At 36.2% G+C, this 20,101-nt stretch overlaps 1 protein-coding gene across 8 annotated transcripts in view; it reads left to right on the top strand.

The window, feature by feature from the left end:
- The window catches only part of ZCWPW2 (zinc finger CW-type and PWWP domain containing 2), a 163,247-nt gene that overhangs the window by 77,458 nt on the left and 65,688 nt on the right, over positions 1-20,101 (top strand). For 6 of the 8 annotated variants that reach the window (XM_057491403.1, XM_057491400.1, XM_036886145.2 and 3 more), the window contains exons 4-5: positions 3,599-3,637; positions 19,974-20,088. The exons of 1 other annotated variant lie outside the window; for it this stretch is intronic. In XM_057491403.1, coding sequence (XP_057347386.1) covers positions 3,599-3,637; positions 19,974-20,088 — 154 coding nt within the window. The remainder of the gene's footprint in view (positions 1-3,598; positions 3,638-19,973; positions 20,089-20,101) is intronic. One more of the 8 variants, XM_057491402.1, reaches the window with a different exon arrangement.

Below are 20,101 nucleotides of genomic sequence, written 5' to 3'. Positions count from 1 at the left end.
CCCTTTTTCTCTTTCTTCTTCTTCTGGTACCCCTATAATGTGGATATTGTTCCATTTTGATTGGTCACACAGTTCTCTTAATATTCTTTCATTCCTGGAGATCCTTTTATCTCTCTCTGCATCAGCTTCTCTGTGTTCCTGTTCTCTGTTTTCTAGTCCATTAATGGTCTCTTGAATCTCGTCCATTCTGCTTTGAAGTCCTTCCAGATATTGTTTTATTTCTGTTTTCTCCCTCCTTAGTTCTTGCATATTTCTCTGCAAGTCCATCAGCATGGTTATGACTTTTGTTTTGAATTCTTTTTCAGGAAGATTGGTTAAATCTATCTCCCCAGGTTCCTTCTCAGGGGAAGATGTAGAAGATGTCGAAGCTGTCTAGTTTAGTCTTGTCTGGATCAAATTTTTTTGCCTTTTCATGTTGGTAGGTGCAGTGATATGCTATTGACGCATCTGTCACCTGGGAGAGCCTAGACTTTTTCCAGTTGCTGATGACCTTTCTTTACTGGGACAACTGCAACCCCTAGTGGCTTGTGTTGGGCAATTGCATTTAGACTGGGTCTCTGTATCTTGCCCAGCCGTTATGGAGGAAGCTCCCTTGCTGTGTGCATGGCCAGCCTCAGAAATCTGCTCTGCTATGGCGGGGCCCGGAGGGGTATTGGATAGGGGGCTGTTTGGCTGTTTACCTCCATGAGCGTTCTCAGAGCTGTTGCCCAGGGGGTTAGTGCGCCAGGAGTTCCCTGGAATTTTCATCTGCTTGACTGTGACCCGGGATGCTTCCATCCAGTAGTGGGGTCCCTGTCCCTTTAAGACTTTCAAAAGCACTCACTTTTCTTTGTCCCAGAGGCACCGGCTGTGGGGACCCGCTCACAGGTCTTACTGTCCTGCTTCCCTAGAGTCCAACTCCCCACGCGTGCACTGTGTGTCTGCGCTCTGGTGCAGATGGCTAGGGCTGGGTGTTTTAGCAGTCCTGGGCTCCTGTTCCGACTCCTCTCCTCCCGCCGGGAGCTGGGGTGAGGGGCCTTGGGTCCCACCAGGCTGCGGCTTGTATCTTACCCCCTTCGTGAGGTGCTGGGTTCTTGCAGGTGTGGATATAGTCTGGCTGTTGTCCTGTGTCTTTTGGTCTCTTTTAGGGATAGTTGTATTTGTTGTATTTTTTCAAAAATACATGTTTTTGGGAGGAGATTCCCACTGTCCTACTCTTGGTTCCACCTCACAAAATGCTTTTAATACACCTAACATACTGAACATCACAACTTAGTCCAGCCTATCTGAAATATGCTAAGAATGCTTACATTAGCCTACAGTTGGGCAAAATCACCTAACAAAGTCTATTTTATAATGTAGTGTTGAATATGTCATGTAATTTATGGCATACTGTACTGAAAGTGAAAAACACATGTTTATGTGGGTACAGAATACCGTGTATGTGTATGGTTGTTACCCTTATGACCACACAGCCACCTGGGGGCTGGCTTGCTGCTATTGCTTAGCATCGCGAGGGAGAATTTGTGTCATGTATCACTAGCCTGGGAAAAGATCAAAATTCATAGTCTGGTTTCTACTGAATGCATATCATTTTCACAACTTTGTACAGTCAAAAAATCATAAGCTGAACCATTATGAATTGGGGACTATATATATATATATAGATATATATATATTGTTTGGGTCTGCTTACACACAGATATTTTTTTCAATATGTTGGAAAGATTTTTGGAGTTTTGCAACAATTTGAAAAACATTTTATTTTCTCTAGCTTACTTTATGGTAAGAATACAGTATATAATACATATATAAAATGTGTGTTAATCAACTGTTTATATCATCAGTAAAGCTTCTGATCAACAGTAGACTATCAGTCGTTAAGGTTTCAAGGAGTCAAAAGTTATGCATGGGTTTTTGACTGCAGGGATAGGTAGGGGGTCAGCGTCCCTAATCCCTACATTGTTCAAAGGTCAGCTGTACTCTTGAATATTTGTAACATGTTATACCATGTTCCTGCTGGCAAATAATCTGCATCGCTACAGGACTTGCAGTAAATTTTTTGTCATATGAACTCCATATCTGATATAAAATTTGCTACAATTTCAGTATTGTTGGATTAAGACTTTCTGTTCATTTGCTTGTTTTTAAGCATCCTTTAGTTTTTGGCCTGGACAGAATTTCTGTAACTATGACCTATTTGTGAATAATCTTCCAGGTAAACTTTTATACTATTGTATATTAGGAAAAATACACATTTATTATAGTGGTTAATAAAGCAAGGTCTAGAGCCAGGCTCTTTGGATTTGACAGCTGGCTGTGCTACTTACCAGATGATTCACTTCAGGAAGTCACTTATTCTTTATAAACTCCATATGTCTCATCATAAAATGGAGATTTTATATAATAGTATCTGCCACAGAAAGCTGTTTAAGAGGTTAACTGAGATAATACACATAAAGCCTTTAGCCGATTGCTTGTTACATAGCAGGCTCTTAATAAACATTAGTTGCTATCATTTATTGAAAGCATAGGTGAAATACACAGTTATTTATTTCCTTTCCGTAGAAATTCACGTCCACAGGAGGGAACACCAAAACTAGCACCAAGGTAGAGAATAATTCCTTTTCTTTTGACTAAAATCATATGTGAAAAGTGACATGCTTCTAATGTGTTTTTTAATCAACCAACGTGATGCCCCTAGAAATCAAGAGTAATAGAGCCAATTGATCATCTTACCCTTTGAGTCTTCAGAGCATGACTGAAAGAGGCCATTGCTGCAGTGCTTTTCTCTTAGTGTAAACAGAAATGTGAAGACCTGTTGAAAGCAGGAGATAGGGTAGAGCCTCCTACTCTGACTCCTTGGGGAATGACCAGTCCTCTGTATCAGCAGTGCCTCAGGAATACTTTGGATTTGTTTGATGGAATTTGAAAGAAGAATAGGATATACTCTCTTTCATGTTCTTTGCAACTGAATGGAACTAGTTTCTGTCCTTATCTCTAGTCTGCTTTTTTTGATTCATTCACATTTATATATGCTGACTTTGCTGTTCCAAATAAATTCTTGAGTTCACCTGTCATCTCCTGACTTCATCTCTTATGAATTTAGATAGCTGTGAACTTGTACTCAAGTTTAAAGTCCAATTCCAAGTAATATGACCAACTTTACTAATTTTATAAAGAGTGGAGCAGGTTGCTACCTTTCCCATAATCAAATGCAGGAAAAATATATTAAGAATCAATTAGGTTTCTCATATTGACTCTTTACTGCAACAGCAATAATCTTTTCTAAGAAATTCCAATGTATAGCTTTCCCACTTAACTAGAAGTGCCTATTTTCCTTTTAAGAAACCAGAGTCAGATCAGTTTTAGCCAAAATACAAGACTCACTAAATTGCTTTTACAGTCGTACCCCTTATGAGTAAGGCTGCCTTATAATGAGTATTTTATGTTTGGGTTCTTAAATTATTAAACAGTTGTACAGTAACTTTTGGTAACATTTTTTCCATTAGGGACTGGTGAAGTCCAAAACTCATAATCATATAACTGAAAGTGTAAAATTGATATATTAACATCTCTTTCATTTTTTTTTTAATTCCACCACATTTTTTTTTTTAAGTTATCTTCAAGGACCAGGACCAATCAAGCCATGACTCAGGTAAAACCTATTATCCTTAAACCCTAAGCAGTGCAGATTACACTAACTGAAAATAAATTTCAGAAAAACCACTTCCTTACCATTTTGTTTAGCTTACAGAATATGTACTGATTCTGCATCATGTATTTAAACATCCTCTTCTCCTAGATTTCCCACCTGCTCTTATGATTCTATTGTTAACGAAATCTGAGCATCTGTCTGTAATGAATAAAACCATTGTTTTTGCATAAACACATATTCCATAAAAAACAAATAAATGTGGAATAGAAAATAGCAGCCAATATATTAACTTTCTTTTAGGTTCAGGACTTGATACCAATTTGTACTATTGCTTAAAATCCTTTAGGCCAATTCGAACTTTTAAAAAGGTCAGGGCAAATGAGCACAAGCTTATTTTCATTGCTGATTTAAACCAGTTCTCCCAGTTCTCTTTAACATCCCCAGATGTCTCAGGCAGCCTGGCTGGAGCAGTAGAAAATAGCAGCATGTTAAATAAGCAGAGACCTTAAAAACTATCTATTGACTCAGTGTTCATTTGCTCCCAGTGATTTGTTTCATCAATATATTACCAATACTTTACTACCATATTTTGTTTGTAACAGCTTCCTTGCTGTAGACTTAATGATATATTAAGTTTTGCAAAGTAAAAATTTCTACAACTTGATATCAGAACATATAAAATACTTTAAACTGTATACAATAAATTTGACTTTTTTTATTCCTTTTTCAAAATTATAAAATATATATAGCACAAAATTTGCCATTTTAACCATACATTCATTAGTGGTTTAATAATCCAGGAAATACTTTTCTGACCAATATAAATATTACCTGATACAGCAAATGCCAGATGACAGTTTCTTATTATTTTCAACACAATTTATTTCTTACGATATGGGGACAAGCTTTTTATAACACCATCTTTGGGGATTTGTGCAACAGAATTGCCTTTTAGTGAATAAAATTTTATAGTGATCAAGCCCACAAATTCTGGAGCTAGATTGCCTGTGTATGAATTCAGCTCTTTCTCTCACTTGGGCAAATTCTAAATCCAGTGCCTCAATTTCCTCAACAACACAATGAGGATGATAATAGTACTTACCTCATAAGCTTGTTGAGAAGTTAAAATAAGTTGTAAAGTGCCTAAGACTATAATGGACACTTAGTGTTAGATAAAAAGTGGATAAATTAATAAATTAAAAAATAACAATGGACTTTTTAATAACAAAAATCCTATGGAAATAAAATATGTACTCAACCAACTCCAAATTGTGAATAGTTCCCATCTCATTTTCTTGAACTGGAGAAACCAAATGACAAATGTTTATGTTTTGATCATTTATGACATTGACAACTAGCATTTGCAAAATGCTTTACATTTTGCAAAGTACTTTTTACATATACTATGTCATGTGATCTTAATTCATCATTAAGAACATTGAGGCTCAGGTTAAATGACTTGCCTGAGATCACACAGCAGCAGAACTGGGACTCAAGCCCAGGTCTTCCAATTCAAAATCCAGGTATTTACAGTATATGTCAACCTGCTTGGAATTTACATAAGGCCATCTACTTCTAATGTTCATAAGCAAACCAAATTTTATCATCTGTACTCTGGAAAATCACAAAGTCCATCTTATTGATCTCCTTTTGTCAAGTCAGCCAACTTGATTCACTGAAACTTTGGCCAGGGCTTTTCAAAGTTGGACAAAGATATGCAAGCTCTCTTCACCTTTAGTGCATTTATTCTTAGCCATAGATTTAGAATCTCTTCATGGCTGTCACTAAAACCTAGTATTTATTTCATTCTCTTGTAACCTTTAATAATTGCTGGTCATTAGTAATACAAACATTTGTATCCTGATGCCAGGATTTGTTAATGTTTGTTTGTTTTGCTGTAGTATTGGTCCCAAATTTTCTCATTATCACATCCTCCCATAGAGCTCTTTAAAAATCTATACTATTCCTTGTTATTCAGCCATAAAAAATCAGGAAATCCTGCCATTTGCAACAACATGGATGGACCTTGAAGGCATTCTTCTAAGTGAAATAATTCAGACACAGAAAGACAAATACTGTATGATCTCACTTATATGTGGAATCTAAAAGCAAACAAACAAACACTCATGGCAAAAGGGACCAGACTGTGGTTACCAGAGACAGAGGATGGGGGTAGGAAGGTGGTCAAAGGTAAGAGCTTCCACTTACAAGATGAAAATTAAGTGCTAGGGATATAGTACACAAGATGATGACTATAGCTAACTACTATATGATGTATGTATGATATAAAGGAAAGTTGTTAAGAGAGTTAATCCTGAGAACTCTCATCACACAGAAAAAAAATTGTCTTCTCTCTTTTCTTTTTATTGTATCTATATGAGAAGACGGATGTTAGTTGAACCTATTGTGTTAATCATTTCACAATTATGTAAATCAAACTAGCATGCTGTATACCTTAAACTTACACAGTAATGTGTGTCAATTATTTCTCATTAAATTGGGAATATATATATATATATACATACATATTCCTGACCCTACATACTGGGGAGTGTTCTGATAATTATTTATTAATAAAATCTCATTGACTCTCAGGAACCACTGTATACCATATTGTCTCCCCATAAGTGCCTGCTTACTGTGTCTACTGGAAATAGCTAATGAAGATATTTATGAAAATGCATGTTATTTTTGTTTATTTTGTGGAATGTATAAATGTGTTTATGAGTTTGTGGTGCTAAAGAAGCCAGGCAATCTTCAGCAAAATTGTGATGTTTGACTCCCCTGCCCCTTTAAATATTTTGTCTTTGGTGGTAGGTGATTTTTCTCCCTACTGTGAAAGCGAGAGCATTCTTTTCTGTCTCTCCTTCTCTCAAAATCTGATTTCAGGTCCATCACACTGAATGAACAATGTATGTATTGGTTATATAAAAATTGTTTTCTGAAGGATTTCAGTCCAGATAGTAGACAGCCTCAAATGTCAGACTGGAGCTCCTTTAAAAAAAAAAAAAAAAAAGAAGAAACCACCACAGTATGTTATAGTTTGTGTATTCCAACTTGACAAGAGAAGAGCTTAGATAGCCAAAATACTTAGTAAATATATGTTAAAGTCTAGGTTAACAAAAAGCTTATCTAGTAGCCTATCTTGTAGTCTGTGATTTTTCTGATTTGTGTGTTGGGACTATTTTATCTTAATAGCTTGGCTTCTTTACCCTCTTCCCACTCCCAACATTGTAAGCAGTACTCAGTCACTGTATTGTTTACTCCCCATATTTCAAGACAAGTCATCATATGGTAAAGATTTGACTCTCAAATTTCCTTACTCTTTCTTTTCTGCCTAATTTCTCCCCTAGTATTCACTGCATTCTCATTATTATCTTTCAGGCTGATGTAAAGGATCAGACTAAGCAGAGCTAGAACTTTTTTTTTGTCATCCTAATTGGTTCACACTTTCTAGTGGTGTGGGGAGTGGAGAACACAAGTTATTTTGATCTTAAAGTCCTGCTGAGTAGAGTAAGCAAGATTACTACTTATGTCTGTAGAGAACTTAGAGTAAGCATTAAGTTATTTGCTTCAAGTGTTTGATAATTTGAATAGAACTGTCTAAATAATCTAGAGTTGATTACACAAAGAGTGCATGAACCTGTGTTAAAGATGCCAGATCAGAAGGGAGGCTGATATTAGGAAGCCAAGGGGTGCTTGGTGCACATGGATGTGATGCGACTGTTTTGCATCAAAGGAATGGGAATGTTCTTGCAGTCTAGATTACTCATTACTGTTGCAAAAATCCAATTTAAGGAAGAAAAGATACCCTTGTGATTAACTTTCTACTGAATTGCTTTAAGTGGAAGCAATCTGCCCAACAGAGGAAAAGAGCAATAGTTTTGGCATGATAGTAAATAGAACGATGCATCAGGACGATGCAGTTAGTCAGTGAGCTGTACACTGCAAGTTTGAATGTATAAGTAGCAGCAATGGACATAAATCACCAGGCAGAACACTTTATAATAGGCGGGAGTGTTGATCCTCATCTGTTTAGCAAAGATGCATTCCAAAGGAAAATTATTTTTATTTCTTTAGGTTATGAAATCTATGACTTATATCCCCATTTTTCTGAAGGAATCTTATGTAAGAAATAAGTGAAAGTAATGGTCATTACTTAGAATCATTTCAATGAATTTATTAAACTCAATAAAGCAGGCTAAGTATTCATGATTCTGATTTTCCAGATTTTTAATATATGTTCAATATTGTGTCTAAAAGAGAAGTCTTCTAAATTGTAAGTACTTATTTTTCAGTTCATTTTGATGTGATATAATCAAAGTTTGCAATGGTAATTTTGGACTGTAAATGCTATCATTATACCTACAGGATTTTAGTGAGGCTCTGCCATCCCCAAACAGGTCGTTTGATTGAATTACTTTAGTTTTAAAATTAGGTGCTATTTTTTACCTAACATTTAAAGTACTTGAAATGAGAAACACTTTTTTTCAAGAGAAAAATGCTACTAATATCATAGGATAAATCAGTAGCCTAAAAAATACCTCACAGATCTGAATTCTTAGAAGTAGTATCACCATATCACAATGCCAGATAGTCATCATGTTTACAAATTTTTCTTTTACCTTTGTAGGAGTAATCACATAATTCAGGATTAGAATGTAGCAGCCCTTCATTATCATCTCTGATCCTGACTGGGTTTAAAATTCTGCCACCCTGAACAAAAAATGTCTATTTGTAATACTTAATATTTACTGAACACCAATTATTTGCCAGTCTTCTAGACACAGAAGTGAACAAAACAGACAAAATTCAAATGCCCTCATGAGACTTATATTAGTTGGGTAAGACACATTTTTAAAAAAGATAACAGTATGTTAGTTGTTGATGAGTGCTATGGGGTCCAATAAGGGAGAATGATAGGTAGAGTGAAGAAGTAGGGTGCCAAGGGGAGGGCAGAAAAGAGTATCCCTGCCTATCTAGTCTAATATTCAAAGTCCCCTAACTGGGAAATTCTTCCCTATAGCCAACCAAATACCAGTGGTAGGTTGATAATAATTCTTGCTTTGATTGTATTTTCCCTCTCATCTATTCCAAAAAGTGGTCGGGTCCTTTGTGTCCCCATGTCTCAGAAGAGTTCTCTGTCATGAGGGTCAAAAGCAGAGATTACCTGTCTTCTTGGCCTGAGTTTCTTAAAGGTTGGGAAGGGTGGACTGGGACCGGAGAGGCCAGTGCCTCCAAAGCAGCATGGAAGAGAGGAGATCCTCTCAGACTTGGAAGAGGACACAAGTCTACCAGTACCCTGGGGAGTGGCAGTACCTTGGCTAAGAATAGCCCTGTGTTGTACCAGGAAGGCTGAATACATGCCATAAAGGTTCTCAGCCTATGAAAAGATTATTTCACCCACGTGTGGCAAAGAAGCTGTTAGGTTGCCTGAGGGCCTTGAATTAAGATGTTATTCATGTATCCATCATAGGCTGAAGAGTAATGACCTTTCTTCACTCTTCAGGTGCCATATTTTGTTTTCCAATTTATGCAAATCTAGGGAAGTGTAAGGAGTAGCCCCTGAATGTCTGAGATCAGGTTTCTCATCATCCTTGTTGGATGAGAGTTGGCACATTCAATTTTATTCAGCAAAAATAAAGTAATGTGACATTGCTTACATATAAAGTTTGAGGGGTAAGATCTATCAGGTTATTATACCTTAATTAATTCCTGTGTAGAGGAGCAATCTTAAAATACAAAGCAGTGGAAGATGTGCATTTCTACCAGAATGCATATTTCTCTCCCCTGGCCTTACTAAGTGAGCAAACACATATATGTTATTTTCCTTGAATTTTCCACTCCATATTAATATGTGGTGATAGCACAAATCTTATTCACTGAGTGAAGTATGGAGAAGGAACACTTAGCTTCTTCCTCAAACCGTTGAAAATGTAAAAATAATTTTAAGGCCCTCAGTCAGCCACTAACACATGATTGAAACAAGATCACATAAGACAGTAGTTCTAGAACTTTTCAATTTTGGGCACAACTTGGAATTCTCTCAAGCATAAGGTAGTGCCCTTTCCTGTCTAACCATATGTGTTTAGTCTCAAACCTCATCCTTACTCCAGTTATTTACATGAGTATTCATCTGTCAAGAATACATCTATCGATTTTTTAAAAAGGTCCCAGAGGATTAAACATGGCATGAGAGGTGACACAGAGGCTTCTCCTAAAACTGCATATAATATGAAAATATAATTACTACAACTAATACTGAAAGAGCAACAGGAAAGAGGACTGCACTAAACTTCATATGCCTGGAGAAAAGAATAAACCTCATGGAACAGGGTAATGTACCAGAGCTGTGATTCGGCTGGACCCAAGCCCTTCCCCCACCCCAGCTCACCAGCAGAAGGAAGAGAAATGGAGCGGGGAGGGAGTGGAGGCCTGGGACTGCTGAATACCTAACTCTGGAGATCAGCTCTGAGAGCACAAACCTACATTTCATGGTGCTTGCATGGTACTCTCGTGATTAGGGAGTTGGAAAGCTAAGACAGGCAGAATTCCTGGAGAGACTGAGATTCCAGCCCCTTGTGGAAAGCAGGGATCCATATCTGGCTGCTCTGGGACAAAAGAAAGGTGGGCAGTCTGAGAGACTTCCTGATAGCAAGAGTGCTGCTAAAGGGGCAAGGATTGCACAGAGCTTACTGCTCAGGAGAAAGGACAGGTAGACAAAATTGTCCGGGTGCACTCTGCCCAGCAAGTAGGGAGCTTTCATGATCTGCAGGCGCTCCAGCTCCCTGGCTGGCTGCACAGCTCCAAGGAGCCCCTCTGTGATACGCAGCTTACTGTGCCTTTCTCCCAGCCAGCCCCACCTGGCTCGCAGACCAGCAAACCCTACCCTGGTGTTAGGCCAGCCAGAAAGAAGACCTGTCTACAGCAACTACAAATGCAAAGCATAGAAGCTTATACCTGTGTGCTTGGCTCACTGGTTCTGGCAGTGTAGACAGGCATAGCAGCCGGGAAGCAGAAAACATCTCTTTCCTCCCCTCAGGCACCAATACCACTCCCCTGTGACCCCCAACATTGCTTCAGGGGCAGAGCAGCACCAGAGAGTAGAGCTTCTGGGCACTAGAGGGTGCCATATACAAATACGAAACACCAAAGGAACCTGGTTCAAAGAAAAATTATGAATACAACTCCTGAGAAAGATTCAAATATCAACCTCATGAATTTTCCTGAAAGGTAGTTCAAAATAAAAATCATTAACATGATCATGGAGGTACAGAAAAATATTCAAGAACTCAGGAATTAATTCCGGTTGGAGATCCAATCGTTGAAGAGCACAATGGAGGGTATTAAAAGCAGATTAGATATGGTGGAGGAGAAAATTAATGAAATAAAAACTAGAGAAGAGGAATACAAAGAAACTGAGGCACAGAGAGAGAAAAAGGATCTCTAAGAATGAAAGAATATTTAGAGAACTGTGTGACCAATCCAAACGGAACAATATTTGCATGATAGGAGTACCAGAAGAAAAAGAGAGAGAAAAAGGGATAGAAAGTGTCTTTGAGGAGGTAATTGCTGAAAACTTTCCCAGTGTGGGGAAGGAGATAGTCTCTCAGGCCATGGAGGTGCACAGATCTCCCAACACAAGGGACCCAAGGAAGACAACACTAAGACATATAGTAATTAAAATGGCAAAGATGAAGGATAAGGACAGACTATTAAAAGTAGTGAGAGAGAGAAATAAGATCACATACAAAGGAAAGCCCATTAGGCTATCATCAGATTTGTCAGCAGAAACCTTACAGGCCAGAAGGGAGTGGCATGATGTATTTAATGCAATGAAGCAGAAGAGCCTTGAACCAAGAATACTTTGACTGGCAAGATTATCATTTAAATTTGAAGGAGGGATTAAACAGTTTCCAGATAAGCAAAAGCTGAGAGAATTTACCTCCTACAAACCATCTCTACAGTGTATTTTGGAGGGACTGCTATAGATGGAAGTGTTCCTAAGGTTTAATAGCTGTCCCCAGAGGTAATACACCATTGTAAAGAAAGTAGAACAGCAAATTAGTTAGCAAACGCAAAATTAAATTAACTATCCCCCAAATCAATCAAGGGATACACAAAGAGTACATAATATGATACCTAATATATAAAGAATGGAGGAGGAAGAAAAAGGAGGAGAAAAAAAGAACCTTTAGATTGTGCTTCTAATAGCATATTAAGTGAGTTAATTTAGACTCTTAGATAGTAAGGAAGTTGACCTTGAACCTTTGGTAACCACTAATCTAAAGCCTGCAATGGCAATAGGTACATACCTATCGATAATCAACCTAAATGTAAATGGACTAAATGCACCAAACAAAAGACATAGAGTCACTGAATGGATAAAAAAACAAGACCCATCTATATGCTGCCTACAAGAGACTCACTTTAAACCCAAAGACATACACAGACTATAAGTGAAGGGATGGAAAAAGATATTTCATGCAAGTACTAGGGAGAAAAAAGCAGGAGTTGCAGTACTTGTATCAGACAAAATAGACTTCAAAACAAAGAAAGTCACAAGAGACAAAGAAGGACATTACATAATGATAAAGGGGTCAATGCAACAAGAAGATATAACCATTATAAGTATCTATGTGCCCAACACAGGAGCCTCTACATATGTGAAACAAATACTAACAGAATTAAGGGGGAAATAGAATGCAATGCATTCATTCTAGGGGACTTGAACATTCCACTCACTCTGAAGGACAGATCAACCAAACAGAAAATAAGTTAGGAGACAGAGGCACTGAACAACACATTAGAACAGATGGACCTAACAGACATCCACAGAGCTCTACACCCAAGAGCAGCAGAATACACATTCTTCTCAATAAAGAGAGTCTACTCACATAAACAGACTCAGAAATGATAAAGGAGAAATCACTATGGACACCACAGAAATACAAAAAATTATTAGAGAATACTGTGAAAAATCATATGGTAACAAACTGGATAAGCTAGAAGAAATGGACAATTTTCTAGAAAAATACAACCTTCCAAGGCTGACCCAGAAAGAAACAGAAAATCTGAACAGACCAATTACCAGCAATGAAATTGAACTGGTAATCAAAAACCTACCTAAGAACAAAATCCTGGACCAGATGGCTTCACTGCTGGATTTTATCAAACATTTAGTGAAGACCTAATACCCATCCTCCTTAAAGTTTTCCAAAGAGTAGAGGAAGAGGGAATACTTCCAAATTCATTCTATGTGGCCAGCATCACTCTAATACCAAAACCAGGCAAAGACACCACAAAAAAAGAAAATTGCAGACCAATATCCCTGATGAACATAGATGCAAAAATACTCAACAAAATATTAGCAAACCGAATTCAAAAATACATCAAAAAGATCACCCATCATAATCAAGTAGGATTTATTCCAGGGATGAAAGGATGGTACAACATTTGAAAATCCATCACCATCACCCACTACAACAACAAAAGAAAGGATCAAAACCACATGATCATCTCCATAGATGCTGAAAAAGCATTTGACAAAATTCAACATCCATTCATGATAAAAACTCTTAACAAAATGGGTATAGAGGGCAAGTACCTCAATGTACTAAAGGCCATATATGAAAAACTCACAGCCTACATTATACTTAACAGTGAGAAGCTGAAAGCTTTTCCTCTAAGATGGGAACAAGACAAGGATACCCACTTTCCCCACTTTTATTCAACATAATTCTGGAGGTCCTAGCCACGGCAGTCAGACAACACAAACAAATAAAAAGCATCCGTATTGGCAATGGAGAAGTTAAACTGTCCCTGTTTGCAGATGACATGATAATGTACTTAAAAAACCGTAAAGAAACCACTCCAAAATGACTAGATCTAATATCTGAATTCAGCAATGTTGTGGAATACAAAATTAATACACAGAAAGCTGTTGCTTTCCTATACACTAACAATGAACTAGCAGAAAGAGAAATCAGGAATACAATTCCATTCACAATTGCATCAAAAAGAATGAAATACCTAGGAATAAACCTAAGGAAGTGGAAGACCTATACTCCGAAAACTACAAGGCATTCATAAGAGAAATTAAAGAAGATACCAATAAATGGAAACACATGCCGTGCTCATGGATAGGAAGAATTAATATTGTCAAAATGGCCATCTTGCCTAAAGCAATCTACAGATTAAATGCAATTCCTATCAAAATACCAATAGCATTCTTCAACGAACTAGAGAAAATCGTTCTAAAAATTCATATGGAACCACAAAATACCCCAAATAGCCAAAGCAATCCTGAGAAGAATGAATAAAGCAGGGAAGATTGTGCTCCCCAACTTCAAACTTTACTACACAAAGCCACAATAATCAAGACGATTTGGTACTGGCTCAAGAAAAGACCCATAGACCAATGGAACAGACTAGAGAACCCAGATATAAACCCAAGCATATATGGTCAATTAATATATAATAAAGGAGCCATGGACATACAATGGGGAAATGACAGCCTCTCCAACAGCTGGTGTTGGCAAAACTGGACAGCTACATGCAAGAGAATTAAACTGGATTATTGTTTAACCCCATACACAAAAGTAAACTCAAAATGGATCAAAGACCTGAATGTAAGTCATGAAATCATAAAACTCTTAGCAGACAACATAAGCAAAAATCTCCTGAATATAAACATGAGCAACTTCTTCCTGAACACATCTCCTCAAGCAAGGGAACAAAAGCAAAAATGAACACATGAGACTACATCAAACTAAAAAGTCTCTGTATAACAAAGGACACCATCAACAGAACAAAAAGGCATCCTGCAGTATTGGAGAATATATTTGTAAATGACATATCTGACAAGGGGTTAACATCCAAAATATAAAAAGAACTCACATGCCTCAACACCCAAAAAGCAAATAACTCAATTAAGAAATGGGCAGAGGATATGAAGAGACATTTCTCCAAAGAAGAAATTCAAATGGCCAACAGACACATGAAAAGATGCTCCACATCACTAATCATCAGGGAAATGCAAATTAAAACCACCATGAGATATCACCTCATACCAATAAGGATGGGCAGCATCGAAAAGACTAAGAACAACAAATGCTGGCGATGATGCGGAAAAAGGGGAACCCTCCTACACTGCTGGTGGGAATGTAAGCTAGTTCAACCATTGTGGGAAGCAATATAGAGGTTCCTCAAAAAACTAAAAATATAAATACAATTTTACCCGGGAATCCCACTTCTCAGAATTTACCCCAAGACTACAACTTCTCAGATTTAAAAAACATATGCACCCCTATGTTTATCACAGCAGTATTTACAATAGCCAAGATATGGAAGCAACCTAAGTGTCCACCTGTAGATTAGTGGCTAAAGAAGATGTGGTACATATATACAATGGAATGTTATTCAGCCATAGAAAGAAACAAATCCTACCATTTGCAACAACATGGATGGAGCTGGAGGACATTATGCTCAGTGAAATAAGCCAGGCGGAGAAAGACAAGTGCCAAATGATTTCCCTCTTTTGTGGAGTATAACAATGAAGCAAAACTAAAGGAGCAAAATGGCAGCAGACTCATAGACTCCAACAAGGGACTAGTGGTTATCAAAGGGTAAGGGTGTATGAGGGTGGGTGGGGGTGGAGGGAGAAGGATATTGAGGGGTATTATGATCAGTTTACATGGTGTGGGGGAGGTCACAGGGAAGACAGTGTAGCACAGAGAAGACAAGTAGTAACTTTGTGGCATCTTACTACACTAATGGACAGTGACTGCAATGAGGCATGGGGGGGACTCGATTATATGGGTGACTGTAGTAACCACATTGTTTTTCTTGTGAAACCTTCATTAGAGTGTATATCAGTGATACTTTAATTTAAAAAATTAGTGTACAGATATAACGAGTATGAAAATATGAAGGAATAGAAGTTCCCATTTGTAATAGCAAAAAGCATATGTAATACCCTGGAGCAAGCGTAAGAAGCATGTATGAGATCTATGAATAAAACTTTAAAATACTACTAAGAGACATAATTCTCTTCTTGATTAAGAAGATTTAATATGGAAAGATTAAAATGGAGATTAAATCTCCCTAAACTAATTTTAATGCAGTCTCAATTTTTTAAAAGGACTGAAAAAAAATTCTAAAATCTGTAGGAAAATTAAACAAAGATAGGGAATTAGGGCTATAAAATATAAATAATAATAAAGTTCTAGTTGTTAAAGCAGTTTGGTACTAACAGTGACTTGACAGATTAATAGAACAATATAGAGTCCAAAAATCGACTCAAAAGTCTTAGAAATATAGTGATTAATGTCATAGTCAAATAATTAAAGTTATATTGTTTAATAAGTTGTATGGGTACAAATGGCTCTAGCTACTAAGGAAAAAAAATGAAGTGGAGGCTGTATCTCACATCTTACATCCAAAGTAGTTTTAGAAAGATGAAAAGATTTAAATGAACAAAAAAGGAAAAATAAGTATACTAAAAGATATTTGCAACATATGTAGAAAACTACTTTTTTAATATTTAAAAATCTCTTACAAAGCAATAAGAGAAAAGACCAGTATAAATATTTACATAGGACTTGAACAATTATTCCACAGATAAGAAAGTAATAGCTTTTAAAAGTATGAAAATTAATGAGTAAGTTCTAGGGATGTAAGTATATTCACAGTGTGTATATTAGCAGTTATGTACTTAAAAGTTACTGGGAGAATAGATCTTAAATGTCCTTACCACACACACACACACACACACACACACACACACACACACACACAAGTTATTATGTGAGTTGATAGAGGTGTTCACTTACCCTATTGTAGTAATAATTTCCCAGTATATGTGTACATGAAATCATTAGTTGTACGTCTTAAATTTACACAATGTTATATGTCAGCTGTATGTCAATAAAGCTCTAAAAATATAAAAAACTCCTAATAATTACTAAATTTAAAAAATGAAAATGATAATGAAAGGACATACCACTTTTCCTTTAAAAATATTGACAGAGATCTATAAGTCTGGTAACAAAAGTGTTCTCCAGGCTATGAGGAAACGTGTTGTTTGTGGCATTGTAAATTGTGACTGCTTGATTCAGAAGTGATTTAAAATAACTTCCAAAATTTAAAATATACATACATTAAACCTGATAATTCAACATCTAGGAATTTATCCTACAGTACACTGTCACATGGGAAAAACGACTTACGGACAAAGATTTTTAATTGCAGGATTGTCTCCAAGTGCATAATATTAGAAACAGCCTAAATGATCGTCACTAGAACATTTGTCAAATAAATAATGGTACCTACATACCACATATATGGATGTACATACATTATTTCCTCATATATCTCATCCTATTACTTGGCTTTAAATACCCTGTGTGCATGTGGATGATCCCTAAATTTTATCTGCCATTCAATTCTCTCTCCTGAACTCCCTTACCAATCTGCTACTCAGTATCTCCACTTGAATTTCAAAATAGGCGTCTCAGATGCAACATTTCTGACCTCTTGATCTTCCCCCACAAATTTCACTTCCTTGACAGCCTTCCCCATCTCAACAGATAAACAAATTTCTTCCATCCTTCTAAGTCCAAAAGCATTAGAGTCATTTTCTCACACAACCAATTTTTAGTTGGTCAAGAAATTCTTTTTGCTCCCTTCAGATTATATTCCAGAATCCTATCACTTTCCACCACAGTGGCTGCTACTACCCTGGTCTACCACCATCATTTCTTGCCTGGATTATTGCAATAGTCAGTCATCCTACATCTTCACTTGCCTCTGCAGAGTCTGTTGTCTTCTTTACAACCAGAATGATTGTTTCAAAACATTAAATCAAATCAAGTATTATGATTCTGATCAGAACTCTGCAATGTCTCTCATTTCACTCCGAAGAAAAGCCAAAGAAAGTCCTTACAGTGGTCTGAAAGAACCTCTGTGATCTGGCTCCTGTTAACTTGCTGTCACCATTCCCCATTACTTTCCCTCTTTCTTTCTCAGCTACCTTGGCTTCTTTAATACTTCTTGAATACACTTGTATTCTCCTGCCTTGGAACATTTTTTTCTCTGCCTGGAGTGCTCTTTCCCTGCCTATATAGCTTACTCCCTGACCTCCTTCAGGTCTTTGCTTGAATGTCACCTTTTCAATGAGAGTTACCCTGACCACTTTATTGCCTGACCTTTCCTTTATAACATAGTACTTGTAACCTCTTATACTGTAGGCTTTACTTGTTATGCTTACTGTATGCTATTTCACTGGCTAGAATGTATTGTCTATTTTCTTCAGCGATAGATCCTAAGTATCTAGAATATGCTATTGAATCAACAAGTAAGTGAAGCAATCTGCAAGACCAGTTGAAAATTCAAAGTGTGTATAACTCTTCATAGTATTCTGTAAAAATAGATATACTTATATAAATGATGTAAATGCTTGTAATGCATATAATATCTCTGGAAGACTCTGAAAGGAACTGATGACAATGGGTACCTTTGGGAGAAACAGTTGAGTACCAGGGATGTGTAGGGAGGCACGTTCTATACTTTTATGCACCTGTCACTTTTTCAGTTAAAAACAAACTAGTTAAAAAATACAATGCATAGCTGAATCTAATTCTGGAATTAAAAATGCTTTATTTAAAAAAGTATCTTAACTTTCTGAGTTCTTTAGAAGATGTTTAATTTTATTACCACTAGGTGGCACATACTTACTGATAGATTCTTAAAGATTCACAGATACAGGTTTTAAAAAAAAGCTTTTCAGTTCCCCAAACTCACCAGTTTACTTTAGCTAAATACCACATTGGCTTTTCTCAAGAAATTTCTTACTTCAAGTATTGGTGCTATATCAGCTTTTAGGAATTTTTCACTATCTATAATTAGCATCATTATAACATTTGAGCTGCAAAACATCTTAAATCTGCAAATGCTTAGATATTGTTTAAATTTTCTAATTTTTATTGAATTGGATCTGTTTATATTTTCATTTTTTAGGAAATAGATTTTTGAATGAAATTTATTCTGTGTACAAAAGTAGATTTCTGATTGATTATATTGTTTCACTGCTTTAATATCAAATTTAACAGTGTACAGAACCACATGCAATTTAACAAACACTTTCTGAATACCTAAATATAACACAATGAGATTAGACAAATGGGTACTGTGAAGGACACAGATGAAATATTATTTATTGTCCCTGTCTTCAGGGACCTTTCATTTTATGGGTGGGGAGACTCATGAGTATAATATAAGTCAGAATGTAGTAAATGTTTAAATGAAAATATTAAGTGTAATGGGAACTGATAGTTGATATTAATTTGGGGACTAAAGAATAAGGTGGAATTTGAGAAGAGCTTTAAATGTGTAATTTCAATGTAGAATTGATTATAGGTGTTATATAGATTTACATATCTGTGTAAAGGATGAATTATCTATCTGAGGTAAAGATATGATCATTATATGTAAGTGGTAAATATGGATTAATAGAAAAAACACCTGGTGATAGAGTTTTCAAAAAGGAATTGGTGGCATGCATTTTATAAACTAACATTTAAAACTTTATAAAAACCATTTGGGGCAAGTTCTAAAATAACATTGGAAAAATTATTGAGCCAGATAATTTTTATAGTCATTTTTAACCTAGATATTCTTTGATTTTGTTGTTCTTTTCAAAATATTTTAAAAATTAAATAGACATTTACAGAAGGTGCTGTGTTCAAGAAGAACATTTATTGAGTGCTTTCTGTGCTAGAAAACTGTCATACATTATTTCATTTAATACTTATAAAACCTTGTAAGATATATGTACTGTTACTCACATTTTAAAGATGAATTGGGGCACAGAAAGTTTAAGGATTTGTATGAATATGTCAACATCTACCAAAACTAGATAAGAATGGAATTAATTGTCTTACAATAGGAAACTTGGTTTTTCAATTTCTTTAGGATCATTGCCATGTTACTTAAAATGGAATCAACATTATTCTAATAAAATGTATTTGATATTGATTACTTTGTTACATTGATGGTAACTTTTTGTAACTTTGTAAGTGTGCGAACATCTTAAATACTAATATTATAATCATCTTAAGATATTAGTGAATCAAGAATCTGACTCTTTTGGTGATTAAAATGCAGAATTTCCACAAATTGGCTATACTCTAAAATAATAATCACATGCCAAAGTCTAAATAATATATTGTACACTGCTTAAATCAGATTTAGTTCCAGCTCAACAGCTAAATCAAGTCAATTTTAAAACAGAACTACATATGCAAAAATGAATCTTACTATTTTTCTGTTTCTTTAGCCAGGAAAATGTAAGAATAAAACGAAGTGGCATAAAAGTGCCCTACGAGAAGCATTCCTCCTTCATGGATGTTCTCATGAGCTAAGACTGGAAATGTGCTACCTATCAAACCAGGGTATATGAGTTTT

This window comes from Manis pentadactyla, chromosome 14, assembly GCF_030020395.1.
Source record: "Manis pentadactyla isolate mManPen7 chromosome 14, mManPen7.hap1, whole genome shotgun sequence".
NCBI classification, from domain to species: Eukaryota; Metazoa; Chordata; class Mammalia; order Pholidota; family Manidae; genus Manis; species Manis pentadactyla.
The sequence above is the reverse complement of the archived record's forward strand: the minus strand, read 5'-3'. Positions and strand labels throughout refer to the sequence as shown.